We start from the raw sequence: 26,086 nt of genomic DNA, 5'->3' as shown, positions 1-26,086 counted from the left end.
CGTGACTAGTGTCTGCAGTGAGAACAACAGTTATTACTGTGATACAATAACAGCAAACGAGCTCAAAAGAAGTCACACACACCCAAAACCTTTTGAAGGCAGGTGCTGGTCGCAAAAAGCAAAGAGATTGATGACAAAGATGAATGTCTGCACACTGTAGCTCCCTTAGTCACTTAAGGGAACTACAGTGTGCACTTGTGTGGACATTATTTTTAGCCGCATGCTGAAAGCATAGCGGCTCTATATTCAGTCTGACTCTAACCCGACACATGTCCGACATGTTTGCAACACTTTTTTTGCGTGATTGGCTGTCGTTTAAGCCAATGGGCGCCCTCGTCCTCCCAAGCTATGGGACTAGACACGCCTCTCTCAGTGGATTCGTCTGAGCGCTAGCCGAATTTGGCTAATAGTTAGCTTGTATGCTTGTATGATGTTACTAACTGTTTTTAGCCAAACGCGGTAATGTCCACTCAGAGATGCTCGTAGGCCTGCGTCCTGCGTCGCTGACGCACCATATTGCGAAAGGACGCATTCATGACACCGTCGTTGCGTCCATGGGACGCACTAGGTAATAGCTCCGATAATATATAATATTTGTCAGCCAGCTGTGACCTGCATGGACTCTCTCGGTTAGACACCGTTGGTGGAGAAGTATAACTCGGTTAGACACCGTTGTACTGGAGAAGTATAACTCGGTTAAACGGCGTTGTGTGGCAGCAGCAGCAGCAGCAGCAGCAGCACAGCCCCTCGCTGTTAGTCTACGCTACTCACAGAGAGAGAGAGAGTCGCATGAGGAGCTGGTTGAGACCTGCTCTTAAACGTGTTAAAACGTCTTGGATAGACCACTGTCTGGAATAATAACTGATCATCATACATACAGGTCTACTACTACTAATCTTTGTTGGTGTTGTGCTAAGGCTGAACGATTAATCGTTTTCAAACCGAAATCGCGATTTGAAACCACGCGATTAGCTAATCGATTTTTTAATTTTTAATTTGATCATAATAAATAATTTTAATATTAATATTAATCCCAGAGCACCCGCGGGACTTGTCTCCTCCTCTCCAGAGTGGCTGCCTCTCTCTACAGGGAGCGAGAGGGCAGCGCCCCCCCCCCCCCCCCCCCCCCTCTCTCTCTCTCTCTCTGTCCCTCTCATAGAGTTAGGTCCCTCGGTCGGCTGCGAGTATTTAAAGTTTGTCGAACGGCCGTGTCGCGCGTAGCGGTAAAACATTATTTTCGGTGCGACACAAGTAGTGTAGTAGTAGTGTTGCTCCTATCTATGTTTGTTTCTGTAAGTGTAACTTATATTTTTCCCATCATTATTAAACTATTTCTGTTGGGTGCTGTGATCTCATGTAAACAATACGATGCACAGGACTTCCTGGTCAGTGTTGCCAGGTTTTGTGAGAGAAATAAGCAACCCTGTCTATGAAAACAAGCCCAAAACAAAAGAAGCGACTATGAACTGTATCTTTGTCACTTATGTACAGTGGTGGAAAAAGTACTCAAATGTTGTACTTAATAAAAGTATCAATACTGCAATGTAGAAGTACTCTGTTACAAGTAAAAATACCAAATTCAAAATTGACTTGAATAAAAGTAGGCCTACAAAAGTATTGGAATCAAAATGTAAAGTACCAAAAGTACTTGTGTTTGAAAATAGCAGATCTACAAGCTCACAACGCGTCGCATCGCGGCGAGTTGTGAGCTTGTAGATCGGCTATTTTCAAATTACCTATGTATAAAATAGGGCTAAAGTGGTTAATGTAGGTTTTATAATATTATAATTTATATCTGCAAAGTAACTAGTCACTAAAGTTCTCAAATAATTGTAGTGGAGTAAAAGTACAATATTTGCCTCTGAGATGTAGTGGAGTAGGAGTTAAAGTATTGGAAATTAGAAATACTCAAGTGAAGTACAAATACCTAAAAATTGTACTTAAGTACAGTACTTAAGTAAATGTACTTGGTTACTTTCCACCACTGCGTTATGTATTCTGAGTTTTTCACTTCCAAGGAGTAGTAGTAATACAATGTACAGTAGGAGAGGACTTTGGCTTGTGAGACAAAAACGTGTTACATTTTAGTTGAATGATAATCTACATAAGCTAAATACTGGATATCAGTAAATATGCTTCTGGAGCCATAAGTGAAAGACCTACTTATTTCACTGCTGTGAATTGTTTACACAAAATGGTAATGTTGTGTTGTTGACAAGATTGGAGCCAAAAAAGCCTGCCGCATGCGGCTTTATTATGACTTGTCATTCTTGTTTACTTTTGATTACTGTGATGCAAATAATGGCATACCGTTTTGCCCCCCCCCCCTTATCAGTTTCCTCATAGATGATATACAATTAAGTGTGTAAAAACAATGAAAACAAACAGCTCAAGGTCACTGCATAATACTCATGCATATGTGTGTAAATACATTAGATGGATTTATGTATTACATAATCCCAATGGGTCATGTTCCCAGGGTTCAGTTTTGGTATTCATGAAACAAAATCATGAAAACGGTAAGCATGCAATCTTGTCACCTTTCAGTAAAATGTTCCGTTTTGAATGGTAATGGATCACCTAATTGATTCATGCAATCCCAATGAGAAATGTTGTTTTCTCTCTAAGCAAAATGGTGTGACGCATGCAGGTCTGGGAATGTGTCTCTGTGTAGAAGGCAGCTGGCTACATTGTGTCTTTATTACATCATAGACTTTCTTCCAGGCTGTGCCTAATCAAAGCAAAAGAGTGATGTGTGTTTGGATGCGTACGGATTGACTGTCAACGATAGAGAGTCCTTTCAGAATTAGTGATTCTGGTTATGGTTGTTAAAAATTATGCATTGGTAATGAACCCGGGGCGGTGGATGCATTGAATATGTGCAGCTGGAGCTGGTCATGGCTGAAATTGGAGTGTGTGACACGGTGTATAGCCAACAGTCTTCTACCCAGAGAGACGGGACATATCCAAACCATATGGACCCGCAATCATTTGAATACTGTCAGATATATGGGGGTCCGTGGTCTAATGAATACCAAACTGAGGGTCCTTGAAATTAAAAAAGAAACACTAGCAGGTCCATCTTTCCCCTGTAGTCTAGATGGAAATTGGGGTCCACAAGCATACTGTAGGGTGGATTTTCTTTTTCTTCCGCCACCTGGTTTTTCTTAATCCTTGAAATGTGTATTTTAAGATTCTGCCAGATAACAGGCTGAAATAATGTCCCATGGGGTTAATTTATCTTACACATATCTATCCAAACCCCAAAAAGCACAGTAAGCGCTTTACTTACAACAGAAATAAAAACACAGCATGAAGCATTCAAATTATTAAAAACAACAAAAACAAAAAATGTAAGGCATTTCACAAAATTTTTGTTCAAACAGCAGTGTTTTTAAGTGGTTCTTAAAAATGTCCAGAGAGGCTGCTACTCTCAAGACCTGTGGAGGGGCATTCCATACCTTTTTGTTTCTCCTTGCCGCGAGGCACTTCAGTTTCACCCAGTTAAGTGCGGACAGCACTTAAACTGGGTTGCACACACACACACACACACACACACACACACACACACACACACACACACACACACACACACACACACACACACACACACACACACACACACACACACACACACACACACACACACACACACACACACACACACACACACACACACACACACACACACACACACACACACACGGACGGACGGACAGACAGGGGGTAAAACATACTCTCTCGCCATGCCTTTCGGCCTGGTGGAGACAATAATAAAAAAGAAAAGTGTTCCGATAACAGTATGCCTAGTTTTCATATTAAATATGAGTCAGCTCTACGACTCTTCCAGGTAATGAACAGGGCCCTCATATCATTCCATTGTTGTCAGTTCTCTTGCCACAGGCACAGTTCAGCTGAACTATGTGGGAGTTTGAAAGCATTCATTATGGTGATGAAAGTGGTAACACTTGCTCATAAATGACCCGTAATTAACTCATTCAGTGCCCAGCTTATTTATGTAAATTTGGCTCTGAGTGCCACAGCTAAAATTCATTGTAAAAAAAAAGTGCTTAGGAGCCGAGATACAGCCTTTTTAAGTTAGAAGTTAAACAAAGAGTGAATGGAGCAGCAAATCTTCAAATCATATCTTGGGTTCTGAACATGTTTAAAAAAAAAAAAAAAAAAACGTCTTAGACGTCATGCGGCGCACGGGGCGTCAGGCCACGTGACGTCTTAGACGTCATGTGGCACTTAATTTATGATTACTTAATACATAGTTTAAGCGTTAATTAAGCATTAATTCCTTGTAATTCATCATTAATTAGCATCATTAGTTACTCATTAGTTAAGAAAAGTTACTTAATACATGAATTACAAGGAATTCATGATGAATTAATGCTTAATTAATGCTTAATTCATGTATTAAGTAATCATAAATTAAGCGTTAATTATGGGTACCTTATGAGCAAGTGTTAACATTGGAATGTTGAGAGAGAGAGAAACAGAGCAACAGAACAGTAATAAAATCCTCTATCAACTAATGAAATGAAATCGATCAATCACATCAAAGTAAATGATTATATGAGTCACTCATTTACATTGATCCAGTATGAGTAGCCTACAGAAAGCACAGTTTGTGGGTTCGAATCCACCATGGGTGCATCGGCTTTGTCGGGCATCTATGCGAACACAATTGGCCTGTGTTCGCGGGATGGAAGCTGGGCAAGGAGGGTGATACTGGTCATTGCATATACTCCAACGGGGTGGGGCGGCACCTGTCAGCAGGGAGTGTTGGGTGGAAGGAGTAGGACGAAGGGCCTACGTCCTCCAGGTGGGGGCTCCTCACTGGCAGGTGAGTCAGTAGGATACAACAGCAGTGACAACACAGAAAAGTGTGAGCGGCGGAATTAATTGGCATATCGACTACATTGGGGGAGAAATAGTTGGTTACTCAAATTTTAAGAAAGAAAAAAAAACTGCACAGTTTTTAAACTATATGTAAGTTTTGGCATATACTGTACTGTATGCTTATACAGTACAGTATCTATGCCAAAACGTACATATATTTTAAAAACTGTGCAGTTTTTTTTTTCTTTCTTAAAATTTGAGTAACCAACCACGGGTTACTCACATTTCAACAAACCCTTTCCCTGGAATTCATGTTAAAATATTGCATGAATTCCAGGGAGAGTGATTTTCCGTTAGTTAGCAGCATGAGTCAGTCTGATCACTCAAACAAGGTGTGAGGCAGGCAGAGCTAGTATGTCCAGCACATTTTTCTTAGCCTATCTATGACCTACATGGTATTACACAATACTGTTGTTAAAACGTCGTGCAAAACCAGTTCAGCGGAACATCAACGGGCTGATGCTGTTGCTGTTGAAGTGTGGGTGTGTCATAAAGGGTTAGAGTAGGCTATATAGCTGAATAAGCAGAGCTTTGAGCTATATCAACTTGTGGTGGAGCTTTCAATCAGACGCATCCAAACCAATGGAAGGTGAGATGTTTCCCGTTATTATTATTTTTATTTTATTTGTTACATTTCATACCTCCATTACTTGCACAAGAGAAGCTGTGTTCATGATACACACACACACACACACACACACACACACACACACACACACACACACACACACACACACACACACACACACACACACACACACACACACACACAAAACATTCCAGCTAGTGACAAATAATAACATTTCTTTCTTCTGTCATTGATTTACAGATTTATTAATAAAACATGTCAACCTGGAATATTCTTGGAACCAGGAGAGACACAGGACTCAGGACTTCAGCGGCTCCAGCTGCAAAGTCCTGGTCCTACGGAGAGGAGCCCCGTTCAAAGTCAATCTGCTGCTTAAGGGAAGATCCTTCAACCCTCAGACGGACACACTTATGTTCAAAGCTCTGTTAGGTATGGTGAATGGATCTACCCCTAGAAGAAGTGCAATCTGATTTAATACGTGCCTGGGATCATACTTACAACGCATAGAAAATTCTGCCCTAATGTGTCCACAACCACAATAGTCTGTTTAAAGGCATAGATGGAGAGGAGACAGGTTGTTTTCTCCTTTAGTCTATAACCTCCCTCTTTCTTCACACTGCCAGGCCGCTTGTACGTGACCATGCCGGTCACATTCTCCGACAAGGGCTCTCCCTCCCAGTGGAGAGCTTATTTCGACCGCCAGGGCTGCTGGGCTGCTGGGCTGCAGATGTTTATCTGCAGCCCAGCCATTGCTCCTGTGGGGATCTATCGCCTGCAACTGTTCGTCTCAACTCCTAATAGACAGAAGCGCTACAGCATCTGCAACTTCACCCTGCTCTGCAACCCATGGTGTCCTGGTGAGTAAGGACAGAAAGTAATAAGAAAATAATACGATCATGTATTTAAAATCCATGCAGAAACATGTTGTATTTGATTTATTCTATTCTGTATTTAAAATGTGTAAATTACCAGAAATTATAGGCAATTTTCGACACTCATGTAGCCTAAGATATGTATTTCCAAAAATGTATTTAAAGCATATAACTTTACAGGAAATATATATTATTTGCTGTATAGGAATTGCTAAAAGTGAACGTTAGAAGCAATTAAGACAACAAGGAAAAAACATACATACATACATACATACATACATATGGTACATATGGTACATATCACTTTCAAGCAATGACAACAAATGATATCAAAGAACTTGAGTTATTAGAAATCCATTAAGGAATTATATGTTTATTTTGTCTGCAGATGTAGTTACCTCATACCTCAAGGATTTTTGAGTATATTTTCGGACACTCTTTTTACACCTGTAAACTTGTGATGTGGTAAATAAAGTGAAGTTGAAGTTTAAATTAATGCCTTTGTTTAATTGCAGAGGATTCCGTATTTCTTCCTTTTGGGGACCAGAGAGAAGAGTACATCCAGAATGATTCTGGATTGCTCTACATGGGAACACCCATGAACATGTCGACCAGACCATGGTCATTTGATCAGGTGAGCATAGAATGTATTGAAGTAACATCTTCAGTTGCTACAGAATTGCAACCTCCCCAGTTTGACTCTAGCGGGCAGAGGTGGGACAAAGTCACTGTTTTGCAAGTACTTGTCTCAAGTCTTTGCTCTCGAGTCCCGTGTCAAGTCAAGACAGGCAAGTCCCACGTAAAGTCTTACACTTTTTATTTTGAGTCTCAAACAAGTCATAAGCTTGTTGGAAGGTATCAAGTTACTTGAAATGACTTGAAGTCTCAAGTCAAGAGAGGGCTCAAGTCAAGTCAAGTCACGAGTCATTGGCATTGAAGTCCAAGTCGAGTCCAAGTATTTAATTTTATTTGATCAAGAAGGTCTTAGGTCATCAAATTTGTCGAGTCTCAAGTCAGAGTCTTGAGTCCACACCTCTGCCAGCAGGACATCTGCATTGCATGTTGTCCCTCCAACTTCCTGTGTTTTTCATGCTATCGTGAGTATTGTCTCTAAATAAAGCAGAAATGGACAGGACACAAATATATCTTAAAAACAACAACAACAACAACAGCAATAATACTGTCCGCTTTGTGCCTCAATAGTATGAGCCTGATATCCTGGCGAGTTGTCTGAATCTGCTCCAAGTCAGCCCCCAGCACACCAGGAACAGAGGGAAAGACTGCCTCCAACGATCAGACCCTGTCTACATCAGCAGGGTCGTATCAGCAATGGTCAGTACTATCAAAGGTCACATTTTAGTACCATACTGTATCTGGATGGAAAAATCTTCACAAGGGGGTTAACGTTTCCAGCATTTGTTTAGTTTTTCCCTGGTTGTGAAACACATTCAGTACCGTATCCCCACAACAGAGCTGTAAAGACTTACATTTTTAACCATGAGCCTGCAGTGATTACATTAATTACAGTCCAGTCAGCCAAAGTTGTCTTCAGTAATCCTTGCGAAGCAGTGGCTTAATAGTCCTCAAACAGAACAGATGCTGCACTTTAAGATATCTGACATGTGAATGCACACAATGACTTCCAAGGACCTCAATGGAATCTAGACCGCAAGGACTTTTTTGGACCGACCTTTTAGACAAAGTATTATAAATGTAATTGTGATGTTTACATTTTTTGCCTAATAACATTTTCAATCAATTCAATCAAAAACACAAGAACGTCTAATTTCATGCGGTGCCGTTTCTCCATCTTCCGTGCAGATCAACAGTGAAGATGACCGTGGAGTGCTGAAAGGGAACTGGTCAGGGGACTACAAGCATGGTGTTCACCCCTCCATGTGGACAGGGAGTGGGGACATCCTGAGACAGTGGGCGAAGACTGGCTTTCACCCAGTCGAGTACGGACAGTGCTGGGTGTTTGCTGCCGTCATGTGCACAGGTGATAACACAATAAGGTTTTAAAATGTAGTTGTCATTTATCATTTATCATTTTGACAAATGGAGCTTTAACATTTGGAACCAAAACTCCCACATCTTCTGTCTACTGAATTTCAAAGCTTGTTCTGTTCGTATTTAGAGTACGACACTGTTCTTGTCATTGTCTACTTTGTTTACAAGATCATATTTCATACAGCACAGTACAGTATGTGTGGTATGTAGGTGTGTGTGTCTGTAACGCTGTATCTGGTTGTGTAATTATCTTTTATCTGTCTATCTGTCTTTTAGTCATGAGAGTTCTTGGCATTCCATGTCGTGTTGTCACAAACTTCAACTCTGCTCATGACACCAATGGTAACCTGGTGATTGAGGAGTTCTACAGTGAAACAGGAATGAAGTTGCACCACAGTAAAGACAGCATATGGTCAGTATTTCCTTATTTTGTTTGTTAAAGGTAGGGTAAGTGATTTACTTTTGTTTAAATAAGTGTTAAATAGCTCTTTATTCTGATAGTACTCATTGCTATAGAGTGTTTGTTCAGTAAAGGAGTCTCCCATGTCTCTCCAGCTCTTTATTAAACAGAAAATGCTTTTTCAGTGCTCTCTCCTGATTGGCTTAAAATGTGTCACCTACCTGAAAATGTACTATATTTACTAAAGAGTTGGAGAGACCCCTGTGACCGAACAAAAGCTCTGTAGCAATGATTACTATCAGAATATAGTATTTGAACCTTTTTAACAAAAAAACTAAAAAATACTTACCCTACCTTTAAGACAATTCTACAGTACAAGCTCACAACACCTTGCGATTCAGCTATTTTCAAAGACGTTACGACTAATTTGGATTCCCGCCTATAATGGCATGCCCAAAATAAGGACGTCAGGGTTCAAGTGGTTTGCACCAGTTATGTCCTATTGCTGCACAGTGGTTGGTGGTTAGGTTGCAAGCAATGGAGGATGTTAGGATAGTACTACTTAAAGCTGCAATCTGCAAGTTTCAAGTCCTACCTTGGATTAGAATCTTAAGGCAGTACTACTTGTCAACCGGTAGGTGTCTTACTTGGCATCAGAATCTAAATTTCTCAATGGAAGACTACGGAGACCACCTCCAACCACTGCAAATGTACTAGTTATACTAGTAGACTAGTACTAGTCTATTATACAGATGGATTCAAATAACATTGTATCCATTAAAATAGGTTCTGGATTGCAGCTTTAAATGGGATTGAACCCTAGGCAACTTTTGTGACAAGTGTGTGAGTTTGCTGCCATCTAAAGGTTTGAAAAGGTTGAGACTGCTTTGGGCACTGGGATGTAAACAACACAACTGCAGCTAATACAACTTAATAATGGGTGTGTTAGATTTAGTTGTGACAATGTGAAGGCATTGACAGTACTATGTTGACTAATGTTTGGCATTTGGCATGATCACAGTGGCATACCACCTAAATTAACTACACTTACGTCACCCCCATTAGGTGCTGATAGCTATGTCGGTTTGTCTGTCCGTCTGGGTCCATTCATTAAGGGTGCTGATGGCTAGTTTGTCGGTTGGTCAGTCTGTCCATCCATCTGTCTTTCCCTCGATCTGTCCTTCGATCTGTCCACTTTGGCTCAGCTTGAATGAACCCTCTGATTTTGTTGCCCTCATGTCGTTTCCTCCAGTGCCACCCTTAGACCAAACGTTTTGAAGCAGTACAACTTCTCATAATTGAATGGGCATATTGCCATGAAACTTTCTGAGTGTAGTAGTCATGCTCCCAGAACAGAGAACTATTTGAGTGACCCCATATGTTTCCTTCTAGCACAGTGGTTTTCAAAATGTTGTGCCCAAGGCAATGCCAACGGCAAGTCAAAATGTCAAGGCACCCCTCTGCGCAAAATGGCCTCTGTAACATGTATTATCACTCTTATCACTCAGTAAACCTTTTATTTTTATGGCGTGGCTCAGCAGGAGCAAACCTTTTGTGCCCAATGCACAGTGTAGCCTCTGTAACACTCTTATCACTCTGTAAACATGAATTTCAATTTTTCTCGCTCTGCAGGAGTTTAGACTTTTAAGAGGGTTGGTCTATGTCCACTGTCCAGAGCTAATTTTGCAAACTGCTGGCTGGACCAATCGACTCCAAATTTCTGCCAGTAGGCCACAGAAGTGCCTCCACTTTCTTTCCACATAAGTTTTATGCTTTTTGAAATAGAGACTGGCTGATCGGGCGGAAACCCAGATCTGGAGTCATACTTCATAGGTAAGCCTATGTCATAGATGACTTTGTACAATAGATGTATGACTTCACAGGCTGACACTTGAGGTCTGAGATCCACACTGGATCCATTCCGTCCCCATTTAATCCTGAGATCCTGATTGCATCATTTTTTCTAATGCCAAATAGAACGTTTTAAATGTAGGCTACTGTATATTTTTAGGGTATAACATTTCCCCCTGTTACTCGGAAATTAGTGCACAAAGTACTGATGTGATAAAGGCTAATAAATCTTAACTTTTCGTATACTGTAGTTGGGTGTAAGGAGCACCATGGCATCTATAGGTAGCTAGCAGAGCTTTTAGACTGGTTAACCTTCAAATAGCAGCAGACTCACAAAATAGTTCTCTATTAACCACATTAGCCCTGGCATCCCTATTTAGGTCATTAACATTTTAACTTTTTTTTCTTTTTCTGAAAATACCTGTTTTTGTGTAACGCCGTTGTACATGACAAAATATAAAAGAATGGTTAATATCCAGTCCTACATTTGACCTGCAGACACAGACAAATCCCTAGCATCCTTTGTTGACATAGCGATCCAGTCCGGTATCCTACAATATTGTGAATCTTTGGGGCAGTTTATGAAAAGTAATTAATCTCAAACATACTACTGCTGAAAAGGTTAACCAATATTCTGCAACATCCTGTGGCCCCACTTGACAGGAACTTCCATGTGTGGGTGGAGTGCTGGATGACCCGCCCAGATCTGGGAACTGGCATGGATGGTTGGCAGGTTCTGGACCCCACCCCTCAGGAAAGGAGTGGAGGTGCGTGTTATTATGATATACAATTTAAAGTTGCAATCAATAACTTTTTTTGTGAATAAAAAGGTTATTTTAATCTATCTGAATGGTAGAGATTGTTAATACAATATTACTAATATAACTGACAGACACTCAGGGTAGGACCACAACTGGTTGACAAGAGATATTACATGAAACTGAAATGGAAACAACTTCCCAAAAGAGAGAGGAACATTTTGGTGCTTGGGGGTTTCGAATCGCGGGGGTATAGGACATGAAAGTGATGCATTACAGCTTTTTAAAAAAAATCTATTATGGCCATGTCTCAAGTTTCACATACTGACCACAACTACCTTTTATTTATTTTTTCCACCCTTCATCCCAAACTCTCTCTCTCTCTCTCTCTCTCTCTCTCTCTCTCTCTCTCTCTCTCTGTATCTCTGTGTGCCTTTTCACAGGAGTATTCTGCTGTGGACCAGCACCAGTCAAGGCCATCCGTGATCGGCGAATAGACTTGATTTATGACGTCCCCTTTGTATATGCTGAGGTGAATGCTGATGTCCACACGGTCGTAGTGCAGCAGCGCCAGGTGCTCAGCTATAGCATAGACACGGAGAGAGTTGGATCCCTCATCTACACCAAGGCTATAGGTGTCCCCAGGTCCCAGGACATCACAGGAGACTACAAATTTGTCAAAAGTACGATCCAAATAATGTTCACCGATGTCTTAATTTATACTCTGTCGTACTATGTGTCGCACACCAGAAATATCAGATCTGCAAGCTCAGTTGCATTGCGACATGTGACTTGTTCATCTGCTATTTTCGGCATGTGACACCAGTTTACGATCAAGTTTAATTCAGGCTTATCCATTCACACATTGCTTTTGTTTTTTTTCTTTCTATCATCTTTACAATGCAGGTCCTACTCCGTCACTTATGGCCATGTCCAGAAGTTCTGCCATGTCAGATGACTCAACAATGAGGAGAAGTAAGACAATCTGCCTCTGCATCTGCAGATAATTCCCATTTTTATAAATCACGATATACACATATAATTTTGTCTATGCTTCACACTAGCAGCTCAGCCTTTTAGCAAGTATTCATACAGTATATGTATAAAAAAATATGTATTTTATATTATAATCATTATACTCACTGAATGTGTGCTTGGTCCTCAGGTTCTTTTAAGGGTGTGTCCATCTCAATAAGCCTTGACAAAGCTCCCATTGCCGGGGAGGCTATCTGCTTCACGGTGACTGTCACCAACATGGAGACAGTTGCTAAGGTGATCAAGGAGCATATCAACGCTCAGTTCAAGGAGTACAACCACAGTCCCTCAGACACCTTCTGGGAGACCAACAGCATCATAAGCCTGGAACCCCTGGAGGGTAAATTGCTTTCCATCTCAGAATTTATAAACATTTTTTCCTGAAGATAGATTTTACTGGATACTATGATTTTTTTTTTTGTTAGCTTAATGTTAAATACACAAGGGGTGCAGCATTTAATTGAACTACTCCATTTAATCGATTATTAAAAAAAGAAGATTGAGCATTTAATAATAAAATAAATTAATACATTGTTCCCTATTTTGGGCATTGGTGAAAAAAACAAAAATAAAACAGGGAAAAATAACAGATCTGTTATTTTTACTATTTCTGCACGGCTCAGTTGTGCAACGAAGTATAAAATAACGCTTATGTGGTTAATCGATTCATTGATATAAAGAAAATTAAAAAATATATATTTAAAGAACTGTAATAAATTTAATAATAATTAAAAAAGAATCAATATGCAGTGCTAGAATACACTAATGTGTATTACATGATAGTGCATTTTAAATTGAGTTTTTATCTCTCTCTCTCTCTCTCTCTCTCTGCCTCTCTCTTATCTCTGACTCTTTCTCTTTCCAGTCAAAGTGCTGCATCACCAGATGAGCGCAGGCCAGTATGAGGATGTGGTGGGAGACAACATGATCAACCTGGCGGTGGTTCTGAAGGATGAGGCCAGCCAGGAGTATGTCCTGGCCTCAGAGGAGTTCAGCATCAGCATCCCACAACTCACCATTCAGGTACTGTGTAGACCAATGGTTCTCAAAGTGGGATCCTTGGGCCAAAACGAGGAATATATATTTTTTAATTATTATCAAAAAAAAGCCCCATTTTATATTTTGGATATTTTGCCACAGAATCTTTTCAAATCGGGGTCTGCAGCCAAATACATATCAAGAGGACTAAGTGGTGGATCATTTGTGCATGTTGGTTTTAAGTATTAAAGAAAAAAATCCAAACTTATTGTTTGTCCCCATTAGCTACTACCTTAGCAGCAGCTACTTCCTGGGGTCCACAAAACACTGTCTCTCTGTTTGTCTGTCTGTCACAGTGATAATTCAACAGTTTGAATCCAGAAGATGAGTTGGGGGGTATAGAGTAGACTCAGGACCTATACGCTATTGATTTGTTTTCAAATCAGTCAATGGTCAAAATGTAGCCCTGGCTATGTGTGGACATAGAATCTCTTGAGTGCATTTCTAGTTTACAACTGTTTTCACTATACACAATTGTAAATAGAATATGTGGACAGAGACAGAAAATAATATGGCCTTCTCCCTCCTCTTCCCAGGTTCCAGATGAAGGATCGGTAATACTCCTCAAGAAGCACACTGCCATAGTGACTTTCACTAATCATTTTTCTGTGCCTGTCAGTGGAGTACTGACATTGTTTGGGGCTGGACTGCTCCAGAACAAGGTTCAGTTCAGGTAAGATGAACTCCATAGTTTATGAACACACCCATGTTACCTGCGTAAAACTAAGATTTCTGAATGTAAAGTTCCTACCGTTCATTCTACACAAATACCACAGTGCCATATAGGATGCTGTTGTTTAATAATGTACACATGGACTAAAGTTCTCAGTCACCACGACCGATTCCAATCATTTGCATCAAACTAGCAATAGAATACATGTTCTAATGCTTAAATTGTGAATTGCAATCTTCCATAAAACCCCAATAGTCTTGGATATTTCACAAAACTAAGGTTAAGCCTCAATCTGCAATTTCTTCAACTGGTTTCATGCTCCAGTGTCTCCTTCTTCTCCATCATAATCCTACATATTGTGCTAATTGTTTAGGAAACACAGCGTTAGTGTGGAGGACCCCTTTCACACTGTTTCACAAATCACAGATTGAGACGGTCACGGCCTATACTAACAAACATTTTCAGTCATGAGTTTTGTCTTTTCTTTAATCTCTGTGTACAGTAATACATCGCTAGAAATGTTTGTGCGTCTTGTTGTTTGTCTGGGAGTGGTACTGACAGGGGTTGGATGGGCATAGACATTATTATGTTAATTATATTAAACTAATTACATTTTCTGTGACTTCATAGGAGTCACAGACCACCTACGTAAACCTATGCCACCTTTTTCTTTGTTTGCTTGCCAGCCCTGCATCATTTTGTAATTCAAAGTTCAGTGAATTAATTCCACTTCTTGTCTTTTTTCTTCTCTCTCTCTGCAGGATACCACCATTGCAGCCAGGGTCACAAGAGCAGAAACACATCACGTTTACCCCCAGAATGGCAGGATCAAGAATGCTGCAGGCCACCGTGTCTCTACAGAAACACAACACCATCGCCAGAGGCTTTAAAATGGTGTGTGTCAACAGACACAGCTTTTCATAGACCTCACAGGACACATGCCATGGTTCTGTTCCAGTGATGGCATTGTTGCACATAAACTTTGTTCTCTGTCTGTGCTATCTTGACTCAGAAATGTCAAACTAACCGTGTCATACGGTTTCCTGGTGTAATACACTACACTGTGTAGTTGCCTCCGTGTATGGAAACCAAATCAGACCTCTGTCATCCCAGGCTTTGCCGTCCGTCAGTATTACAGAAATAATGCATATGAAGACCCTTTAAACCACAGATTTACAACACTGGATCATTGCTTGAACATTTATCAAAATGTGAATGTATAATTATACTATAGGCCTACTGTACAATAGCTAATGTGGCCATTCAAACTTGGAATGACACATAATACCATTGTTAGCGGCCAAAGTATGTATGTGTGTGCATATTAAGTTCAAATTATTTGTTGAAATGGAGAAAAAGTATTTATTTATTATATTAAGTATTCTTTTTTAATTACTGTATTTGGGTAATAAAGCAACAATTATATATTAATATAGTTCATTGCATGTCCAGCAGAGGGAGACCTTTCCTTAACGTTTCTCCCTTTGGTTCATAAACATCTAATACATACATACATACATACATACATACATACATACATACATACATACATACATACATACAATAACTAGATTTGGCTTCCTTGGGATGTAATTAACTTATCTTTATTATTCTATCATAACTGTCCATCAAAACAAATCAACAAAACATTATATACACATTTTAGCTAAGCTGACAGGCAGTGTAATAGGCACATGCACATCCATCATAACAGTTCATCTATATTACAAAAAGGTTATTTAGACAACCACTGACAAAATAAACAACAAAAATCAAACAGAAGAGTTAAAACATGACAACATATACAACCCAGAATCAAAATGAAGGATTCAAGCACTAGCCAATATTACAGCATCTTCAAGACAATTTGTTATCAAAACATTTTTTACAAAGGCATTTGGTCTCTGTAGCCAACGCTACCATCCTAAACTCCCAAGATGTCTGTCTCATTGCTTTGTAGAAATTCACCAATCAATAAATAGCTCACATTATAAAAGGCAAAAAATATCATAAGACTATTTTCAATAGTCTCCAAATATGGGTGAAATACTATTTGATGTTTATTTAGTGTATATATATATATATATATTCTCATATAACCTTTTTTTTAAACTTTATTACTTAAGACCTTGTTTGGAATCATCTCTTTAGAGCACTGGTGTTGCTTATCGGAGATTTGAATTTCAAACTTAACGTCTGAACCAATCAGAAAAAAGACAGGACACACAACAACAGAGACATTCTCTCTCCTCTCTTAGCTTTCCATTTGGGCAGACTGACCCAATGATAATTTCCAGGCCAGAACACCTTACTTTCAGTGCAACACTCTCTTACAAAAGTGGGACACCTCTCATAGAGTAACTTTGTGAGTTGATAGAAAGAAAATGAGGCGGGAAAAGTAAAGAATAAACAAAAATGATTCCATAGTAAAACATAAAAAAAAAAAAAATGCAACTCCCTGCAGTCAATTATGAAAACTGTGGTCCGATAGTGTTGGCTTTGTGGAGTATGTGACATGACCTCTCCTCAGTCCTCAATGGTCCTTTGGCGTTGGTGTGTGGTGAGGTGTGGAGCTGCCACTGAGTGCTGGTCAGGGATAAGCCTCATTGTCCCGAGCACTGGCGAATCATACTGTAGGTTGAAACGGCAATATTGACCACGGATCAGCCTCTCCAGGGGCAGCCTCAGCCAGCAGCGACATTGAGGAAGTTCAGGTTATCACAAGGGAAAGGCAGTGATTGGAAGAGCAAGATGTTTTGTGTGTGTGTGTGTGTGTGTGTGTGTGTGTGTGTGTGTGTGTGTGTGTGTGTGTGTGTGTGTGTGTGTGTGTGTGTGTGTGTGTGTGTGTGTGTGTGTGTGAGAGCGAGAGATGGCTGGCGCCCTCTAGAGGTAGTCCAGCTCCAGTGCATGGCTCAGAGCCTCCAGGTCAGCCCGACATGACACCCTCCAGAACGGCATGTTCTTCTGAAAAAAAGAAAAACACCAAAACCGTTTTAATGTAAAACACTCTGAATATGTCTGAGGGCAAACATACAACTGGCAACCTCGGTGATGCACTGCAGATGCATGTTTCTGACTGTGGTTAGGATGGGGGATTGGGAAAATGGGCCTAAATCCATGCGGGTAACGTGGTGGCGTGTAAACATGCAACAAGCGTGATGGAAAAAAAAATACTGTTGGTCACAGCTTTTAGCATAACTCGCTCATCTATAATGCCTGAATGTAACTGTCTGGGTGACGTCTTCAGTGAGAATCTTCCAGAAAGAACCGTTTTCATCCATTTGTAACTTTGAGAGTATACAACTGGAACCAAATGGTCCAATTTGGTTCCATTTGTATCCTCTCAGTGTTAAATTGACATTGAGAATTTTATTGTGTAGGCTACTAGATAAGTCAGAGAAGCTACAGTAAGCTACAGTAGCATAAGGGTAACCGATTAGCTGAGGTCTGTCTTTCAACGGTCAGAATTCCTGAGGGGAAGATGGATTGATTTTTCTCTACCTTCTTGGCCACGGACTCCTCCTCCACTCCGTCTCCCACAACCACATACACGGCTCTCCGACCAAACCTCTGCGACACACGCTCAAAACAGCTCTCTTTCCCTTTGGAAACGGGGTGAAAATGAAAAGAATTTAAAACAAGCAGTACTGCGCGTTGAAGGGGGAAAAAAGAGAATTACAGGGAGGAAATTGAATTGAGTCTACTTTCTATCTGCCCTCTCTCTCTAATAGGATCAGGGCCTGTAGTGTCAGTTCTCACCTGTCTTGGTGGCACTGTATATGTTCTCAATGGGGAAGGCAGATCCCAGTCCATACAGCAACACCTTGGAGAGCGCCGGTATGAGCTGGGTAGTTGTCACCAACACGTTCACACAGTTCGGCCTACGAGGACAGGAGTGACAACTTCAGTTAGCCACATTTATGACGCTTTTAAACATGGGATGTAACTCCAGTAACTCCAGCTGTTTTTCATAGAGGCATGCAACAGTATAAAGATTAATTTAAAGAAAAGCAAAACAAAATCCTCCTTGGCTGCACAGTAATCACATCGACATTGTCTCACGCTGTTGTAAGTTCATCACGCTAGCGTATCATTAAAGTTTGTTTCTTTTTTTGTTTTTCAGATGTGCAAAATCAGTTTCGGTTACGTACACAGTCGGGGTTTCGACTTGGCAGCGTCAAGTCAAGTGGAGCCACGGTAACACGAACTGACCTTGAGTTGATGAGAGCCAGGGCCTTGAGCGCTTGAGTCAGCCACAGGTCCGTCAGAACCTCCATCTCTCTCCTTAGCTGGAGCCACTCCTCCCGCTTAGGGCTGCCCAGCAAACCTGCCAATCACAGCGACACGCACACTTTGACGGATAGCACTTATAGGAAAAATCAAATAATAAGGAATAAAAGCTCCTTCGCTGAGACATCGCAAAACCATGTTTTGACAGAAGAAGCTGTCTCCAGTCTCTGGATGCATGGACAATTCTCACATGAGCGTTGTTTGCCAAAAGCCTCAAACACATTGTTTCCAGCAGAGTTAAAACAGCCAGCTGTAATCAGCGGTGCCTGTGCTCAGCACAGCCAGTACCGCTAAGCCCGGCTTAGGGCTGTTTGGATCACTAAAGCCTCTACAGTACCCCTGTGACTTTGTTGACTAAATGATGAGCAATGCATTGCAGTGTGTACTCTATCGTACCATGGTGTTGTGTGCCGAATATAGCCGATCTACACGTTCGCAACGCGTCGCGATGCGAAGCGTTGTGAGCTTATACGTAAATTGGCTATTTTCGCCATGTGACGCCGTCATACGACAAAGTATATATCAGGTTTAACACTAAAGCTGAATTATTATCATAAACACCTGATATTGAGTTGCATATCCTTTTGCAGGATCTGCATCTCAACTGTCTGATGACCTATAATGATTGGTCAGACTATTAAGCGAAAACAGCTGGATGTTCGTTTTTTCATGGAACAGGTGTTCCAAATGTTCACTTGTTGTATTTTGGTATCCTGATGGTTTGGAGTTTTTGGAAATGTGAAGTGCTAAATTCCACAAACTAACTAGTAGATTACTACCAGGTTGCTGTTATGATACCATGCAGGACATCCAGTCAAAACATTTAAGTTGACCTGAGTTCGTCTGCAGTTCCTGCTAGTGAGATCCCTCTGAAAGATTTTATATTTGACTTCACCATACCATTAGAAATGTATAATAACTTACATTGGATCTCAAAGTGGGGGTGCCCTGGCAAATACATATTGTTGCTGTTTTTCTTCATAAATTAATGCCTTGCTACAGTGTCACACTGAAGTACAAAAATAGCAGACCTACAAGCTCAAATATCTGCTATTTTAGCAATTTTTTTATTTGAATCCTGAACAAACAGTTTTGGACATCAGGTTTCCATCCGTCAGCAATGATATAAATTATTAATTTGGGGGTCCTTGACATGAGAATGTTTTAGAAGTGTAATAAGAATCAAACCCACCCCCGATATTGTTCTTGTAGGTGTTGTAGATCTCCTTTACTCTGCGGTATCGGAAGGCCAGTTTCCTCATCCAGTCCACCCCTCCATGGACCCCGGAGCCCAGACACAGGGAGCCGGCCCCTGCCGGGCTCTGGAAGCCATCTGTCCCAAAGTTATAAGTGCTGCAGGATGGATGAAACAGAGGACATCAGAACAGAATCAGCATGGGAATCAGAACTGGTGGACACTAACTTTGTTTCCCCATAGCTTAATAATAATAATACCTCAGATTTATTTAGCGATTTTCTAAGTACTCAAAGTTGCGTATAATTCAGATATGTTATGTAAACAGCATTTTTTCCATTGTCAATAAATCTTTTGTTTTCATATTTCTTACTAAATGCCTTGAATAAAGCAATCTGTGAATTGACTTTATGTATGTATTCTTACAGAAACAATGGCATGTAAAAAGTTATGCATAAAGGTTACTACTGAGCTGTCAGTGTAATGTAACTTAAAGTAGCATTCATTGTAAAAAGAAAGGAAAAAAAGGAAAAAAAGGGGGAAAAAGTGAAAAGTCTCTGCAATAAAATTCAATAAAAGAAAGAATTCGCAGACACAGACGTACATATAATGGTAACAATTGAGCTCTTTCTCAAATCACTTTGAAACCTCCACTAAAGTGCTTCAAAAAGTTTACACAATAAAATGTCTGGAGCGCGGGAGACAGATAGAGAGCTAAGATGATGAGATCTGAAAGAATTATGGAAATACTATGATGTATCATATAACTACGGTGCTGGAAAGAATAAAACACGCACGCATGCGCACACGCGCACACACGCGCGCGCGCACACACACACACACACACACACACACACACACACACACACACACACACACACACACACTCTACTGCTATATCCTGCGCTGAATGTAAAGCTCAGGGGCAAGTCTGGTTCAGAATGAAGGCCACAATAGAACTGTCAGGCTGTCTCTCTCTGTGGGACGGTAAAGCCTAGACTAGAGTAATACTCAGTTGCACGCCGGTGTCGCGCACCAGAAATAGCCAATCTACAAGCTCACAACGCGTTGCAGTGTGATGCGTCGTGCGCGCGACTCCAAGCATCAATCAGGCATAAATGACAGTAGGAGCCTTACCTCAGGTCCTGCCCGTTGTCGTCAGATGCCACATCATCAATATGAACCTGGTCACATTCCTGGGAAATGAAAATGAAAGAGGATATATTAGAGAGAGATCTGTTGCAGAGCGGAGCTCTGTACGGGCAGGTCTCTCACTCTTTTAAGAGAGCCTCCGGGAACGGAGGGGGGGGGCGAGGAAATAAAGAGAGAAAGAAAGAAAAAAGTATATAACATGAGGCAGTAGGAAATAAGTTGCAGAGACGTGGGACAGCGCGGCGCCAGAGAGCAGAGCGGGTACGCGGGTACTCAGCAGAACCACACTGCTTGCCACTGCAGTGCCACACCGATCGAACCTCGCAAACCAGTGATTCTCAACCCTTTTCATTTCAAGGACCCCCAGTTTGATATGCATTAGGCCACAGACCCCCATTGGATTAGATTTTTATCTCTGGGAGCCCAATCTACACTGTAAAATCCTCAGTGGTACTTTGTCTCTCATAGCGCTTCATATGCTCTGTGGGTTAAAGACCTGCAAAGGTCCATATCAATCATTTAGCTGGGGACCCCCCTGGAACCCCTCAAGGACTCCCGAACCCCACGTTAAGAACCAGTGATGTAAATGTTCTTACACAACTATAGCCTCTACATGCTTTACTGTGGATTTGGTGTTTGTGGTCAAAGGAACACTTGTCCAGAGAGTTCCTTTGTTATATAACAGCAAGCAACACTGACAACACAATAAAGATGTAGTGGTGATGAATGTGCACAGCAGACGACTTCCTTTTCATGTTTTTCATGTATTAAAATTCTTTCACTTTTTCCTTGTCTTTAAAAAAAACATAACAATTTTTCTAATTTTTCCCCCAAAACATTTCAGCTTTGTAAATGTGAGTCAGCCCATCATAACGTAGAATGCATGGCTGGCTGTGTGTTATTCCTCTCTGGGTCAACGCGGTCAGGGAAACACAGGGAATAATGCCACTCTTTATATTGAGAATTTGACTATGCATATTACTTTCCCCCTACACACATATGCATTCAAATCACAACCCTGAAAACAGTCACATTTGAATGTGTGTGGAAACTGTGGAGCAGAGTGTTTTGTAACTTAGTGTAGCAATCATTCATTGTAAAAAAACAAAACAACAACAAACACAAACAAAAAACCCATGAAACCCATGTAAAAACAAATGTAACCAAACGTATAACCAAATGTAAGTAAGCGTATAACGTTTGAGTTAATGGGTTAATGACTATGAGTAAAATCAACACTTAACTGAAATCACATTGGTGTCTCTCATGATAAGCTAACACCCATGTGTATCACACAAGCCATCATCCATGCAACCAACACTGCTCTTAGTCCGCACTTTAATATTGAGTCTGTGATCTTTCAAATCTGTTATTCTCATTTCACTCTTCCTGCAGTCTGTCTACCCACCGACTGATGCTTTGAGCCTTTAAATCCTACCAAATCTAAAATAGACACATACCCACACAGTGCACACACACACACCACACTGTATATGGACAGAAGTAAATACACACACACACACACACACACACACACACACACACACACACACACACACACACACACACACACACACACACACACACACACACACACACACACACACATAGTGATCCCACTATAACTCCTACTACTGTACTTGTCACACAGCGACCCAGGAGGAGAAGACAGGCCCTCCTATCACCTTTCAGCTAGTCTGAGACAACAGAGTGAGACGCTACCTCATCACCCCCCCCCCCCCCCCCCCCCCACCCCCCCCCCCCCACCCCCCACCCCGCAACCACCACTACTGTTCTCTCCATCTGTATATCCCCCCCAGTTCTCCAGGGCAGTGACCCAGCAGCACCCACTCACCAGACCCTGCTGGGCTGCACTGTGCATGTTAGTAGGGCTGCAGTTATCGATTAGCGATTATTCTATTGGTACTAATTCTAATAGATTTTTTTAAATTACTAATTCGATTAGTCTGATTTTATACAAGTGTCGCACAAAAATAGCAAAGATATTACATCTATCAAGAACCTGAATTTTCACTATTTAAAAAAAAAATGAAAGAAAAAAAGTACAATTATTTCCCCTCCAAAAATCGAAATGAGTTTTTTTTAAATAATTCATTAAATTGATTAGTTTGATTAACTGTTGCACCCCTACATGTTAGCATTAGCTCTTTAGTAACTCATTCAAACTCACAGCAGTCACACTCCACATCTCTCTGACGTTACAGGGGTTTCACGCACGCACGCACGCACGCACGCACTGATGTTAATGATGTGATCTCCTGGTATATTTACTGTACAGTATATTACAGTTATAACAGCAACAATGATGTTGAAAAGCCCCTGATGTATATTGATATACTGTAGGTACTACTATGTAGTTCTATATTCACTGTACGTTCACATTTATTGATCGACTGTGCACATGTTCAGTCATTCAGGGACCCTGTGCGGATATCAGCTCATCATTTTATTTAACTTTTATTTTTAATTGTTCATTTAATTGTTTTGTTCTTTGACACTTACTTCTAAGACACCGGAATTTCACTCTGGGATCAATAAAGGTTTATCTCATCTTATCTTATTTATTTTTATGTAGCTACTGACAACCAGTGGTGGAAGAAGTTCAAATGTGTGAGTAAAAGTAAAACATTATTACCATAAAAAAAAGTACTAATTATACAGAATGGCCCATTTCATATAATTACATTGTAATTAGTAATTTTTGGTATGCGGTCAGGTTTAGGCCTGGCTCAGGGAAGCGGACGCCCCTGCCATGCATAGTCCTCCATCGGCACCGTTGGAGGTGCGACAGGCCAAGGCCTAGCAGGTACACCATCATCCTGTATGAAATAATGCAGCTGCTGGTAAAGGTGGGGCTGATTTTAATTACTTCATGTGCTGATGGGTAGCTTAACCTCAAAATAATTCAAAATAACTTGTAACTAAAGCTGGAGTCAAAAATACAACATTTGTCTGTGAGATGTAGCGGAGTAGAAGTATAAAGTATATATAAAAAGGAAATACTCAAGTAAAGTAAAAGTACCTCAAAATTTTACTGAAGTACAGTACTTGAGTAAATTTACTTTCCACCACTGCACAAGACATGGACAAGATAATTGAGCTACAAGACTTGACATGAGTTGTCAGCCTGCTGTGGCCTACCGAGATTTACTGAGATCTGACAACAAAGAGGGGATAAAACTGAGTTTGTAAATGGCTTTGCTGGCCGCCTTCCCTCTTCTACAGTACACGGCTTCCACTCCCATGTGACTAATTTCCCTCTTGGAGACACAGACACAGCTATAATTACAGCACAAAGTGTCCTTGTTTTGTCTATGTGTGTGTGTGTGTGTGTGTGTGTGTGTGTGTGTGTGTGTGTGTGTGTGTGTCCGTGTCCGTGTGTGTCCGTCCATTCGTGTGTGTATGTGTGTGTGCGCGCGTCCATGTGTGTGCGTGCATGTAGAATGCATGGCTGGCGTGTGTGTGTGTGCGTATAAGTATAAAGTATAAGTGTGTGTGTGTGTGTGTGTGTGTGTGTGTGTGTGTGTGTGTGTGTGTGTGTGTGTGTGTGTGTGTGTGTGTGTGTGTGTGTGTGTGTGTGTGTGTGTGTGTGTGTGTGTGTGTGTATAATCCTTCTCTTTGTCAGAACAAAGCAGAGGAATGCAGAATAGAAAGCTTTTACATTGTTCAGTCACTGACAGGTAGTAAAACTACACTTTAATAACCCCTTGGAAGATTCCTAGAATACGCCTCCATTTATTTTCTGGGCCCAGCATTCATATGTTAACTATTAAACATTTAGATTATTAGTTTCTGGACTGATCTACTGGTCACAGTGCAGATGTTCAGTAGCAGCCAACATAGACTCCTAAGTTTGATATACTTTTCCCACTACTGATCAATTACCCAAGGCCTTTTCGGTGTCTCGCACCAAAAATAACCGATCTACAAGCTCACAATGCATCACAGCGTAATGCGTTGTGAGCTTGTAGATTGGCTATATTAGGTGCAAGATACGATGCCAAACCAAGTATAAATAAGGCATTAGGAAATGCTTGTAAAACAGTTAACATTCTATTTGATGCCAGTTTTGGGAAAACAGCCTGCAAGTTGTAACAAGCCCTTTGCTATGCTGTTTACTATTAGGCCTAACATCAATGTTACGACAATGCACACATACTGTAGGAGAGTAAAGTGGATGAGTATATTCCCAAAAAGAAAAAAGCTGTTTTAATGACAAAATGAATTAAGTAAAAAAATAAGAAAATAATCCTAATGGAAGATAAATTGCACAAAACTCAGTTCTACCTTGCTGTCTTCTTTGAATCGTTTTTGGACGCATAACGATACTCCCGTTTTCCGCTCCACATTGCCCACAATTATTAACCCAATAATGATCATAAAAGGTCTCATATGCATTTAAAGGGGGAAAAAGGCCTCATAGCCTTTGATTAAAAATCTCACCTCCAGATCATTGAAGAAAAGCCTTGAGTCTGCCAGATTGAAAATCATCTCTTCCATCCACAGACCCAGAGACACCGCCTTGGAAGAGTCCTGAAAACCCAGACGGAACCACAACATTAATAACCTTTTCCAACCCACACTTAACACTTACACCATATTTTATTTTCTGACATATACAAACAAGAGTGAGAATGGCAGTGCCGCAAGCTTCACTGACGACGAGAAATTGCACTGCAATTTTCTAACTAAACTAAAACTCCAGCGCCATATTGTTGTTGTTATTTTAAGCTTTGTGCTATGAAATCCCGAAGCACATCCACGTTTTCCTTTGTCAGTGATGCAAGGCAATACATGACAAGACAGCTTCATTTAATACAAGACAATTTAAATCAAAGCAATCACAACTGTGCGCACTTCAGCGTTCCATTTAGCCTTGGGCAACTGGAGGAACTAAAACAGTTTTTTTGGCTTGTGGCCTGAGCTAGTTACAGAGGATTATGTGCAGCTCGCTATATGGTTTGAGGGTTGCATGGTTAGGATAAGAAATGAGATGTAGACTGTCGAGGGAAAGGACTGAGCATAATGGCATGGGTACGTTGATATTCTTTTTTTGCTGTTTACTGTGATGAGTCATCATCATTATTCATGTCATTATTCTTTCCCTGTCAGTCCGGCCGCCCGTCTGTCTCTGCAAACAACCTCTCACTCAACCTTTCAGCTCCGCTGCCAAGTCCTCATTTGGACTGACGCTGCAAACAGGTTTCATCAGCGCAAGAAGGAAGTGTGATTATTTATCTGTCAATCATTGCTTCTGCTCTGTCTTATCTCCACGGATCTGTCTTGTTGGCGGA

At 40.8% G+C, this 26,086-nt stretch overlaps 2 protein-coding genes across 3 annotated transcripts in view; one reads left to right on the top strand and one right to left on the bottom strand.

The window, feature by feature from the left end:
- Positions 1–5,405: 5,405 nt before the first annotated feature.
- On the top strand, positions 5,406–15,553 carry tgm5l (transglutaminase 5, like). The gene is made up of 14 exons (XM_084063451.1): positions 5,406–5,497; positions 5,738–5,926; positions 6,121–6,354; positions 6,885–7,003; positions 7,573–7,701; positions 8,191–8,368; positions 8,656–8,791; positions 11,294–11,397; positions 11,832–12,071; positions 12,295–12,363; positions 12,554–12,763; positions 13,289–13,446; positions 13,998–14,134; positions 14,896–15,553. Exons 1-14 carry the CDS (start codon positions 5,491–5,493, stop codon positions 15,056–15,058), a joined length of 2,073 nt encoding a protein of 690 aa, XP_083919577.1. The 5' UTR covers positions 5,406–5,490; the 3' UTR covers positions 15,059–15,553.
- A 169-nt stretch (positions 15,554–15,722) lies between these two features.
- eya2 (EYA transcriptional coactivator and phosphatase 2) overlaps positions 15,723–26,086 on the bottom strand; it is a 33,946-nt gene continuing 23,582 nt past the window's right edge. For both annotated transcript variants that reach the window (XM_084063458.1, XM_084063459.1), the window contains 7 exons: positions 25,236–25,325; positions 20,757–20,815; positions 19,617–19,777; positions 18,347–18,461; positions 17,894–18,015; positions 17,636–17,736; positions 15,723–17,098 (listed from right to left, as the gene is read on the bottom strand). In XM_084063458.1, the coding sequence (XP_083919584.1) occupies positions 17,018–17,098; positions 17,636–17,736; positions 17,894–18,015; positions 18,347–18,461; positions 19,617–19,777; positions 20,757–20,815; positions 25,236–25,325 (729 nt within the window). In that variant the 3' untranslated portion in view covers positions 15,723–17,017. The remainder of the gene's footprint in view (positions 17,099–17,635; positions 17,737–17,893; positions 18,016–18,346; positions 18,462–19,616; positions 19,778–20,756; positions 20,816–25,235; positions 25,326–26,086) is intronic.

This window comes from Gymnoscopelus microlampas (genome assembly GCF_963454915.1).
Source record: "Gymnoscopelus microlampas genome assembly, chromosome: 7".
NCBI lineage: Eukaryota > Metazoa > Chordata > Actinopteri > Myctophiformes > Myctophidae > Gymnoscopelus > Gymnoscopelus microlampas.
The sequence above is the reverse complement of the archived record's forward strand: the minus strand, read 5'-3'. Positions and strand labels throughout refer to the sequence as shown.

Bases quoted from the DNA above. Each gene is read 5' to 3' on its own strand.
- tgm5l (XM_084063451.1), top strand. The intron at 8,792-11,293 runs GTCAGTATTTCC...CCCACTTGACAG, and splicing joins CACAGTAAAGACAGCATATG to GAACTTCCATGTGTGGGTGG. The intron at 14,135-14,895 runs GTAAGATGAACT...CTCTCTCTGCAG, and splicing joins CAGAACAAGGTTCAGTTCAG to GATACCACCATTGCAGCCAG.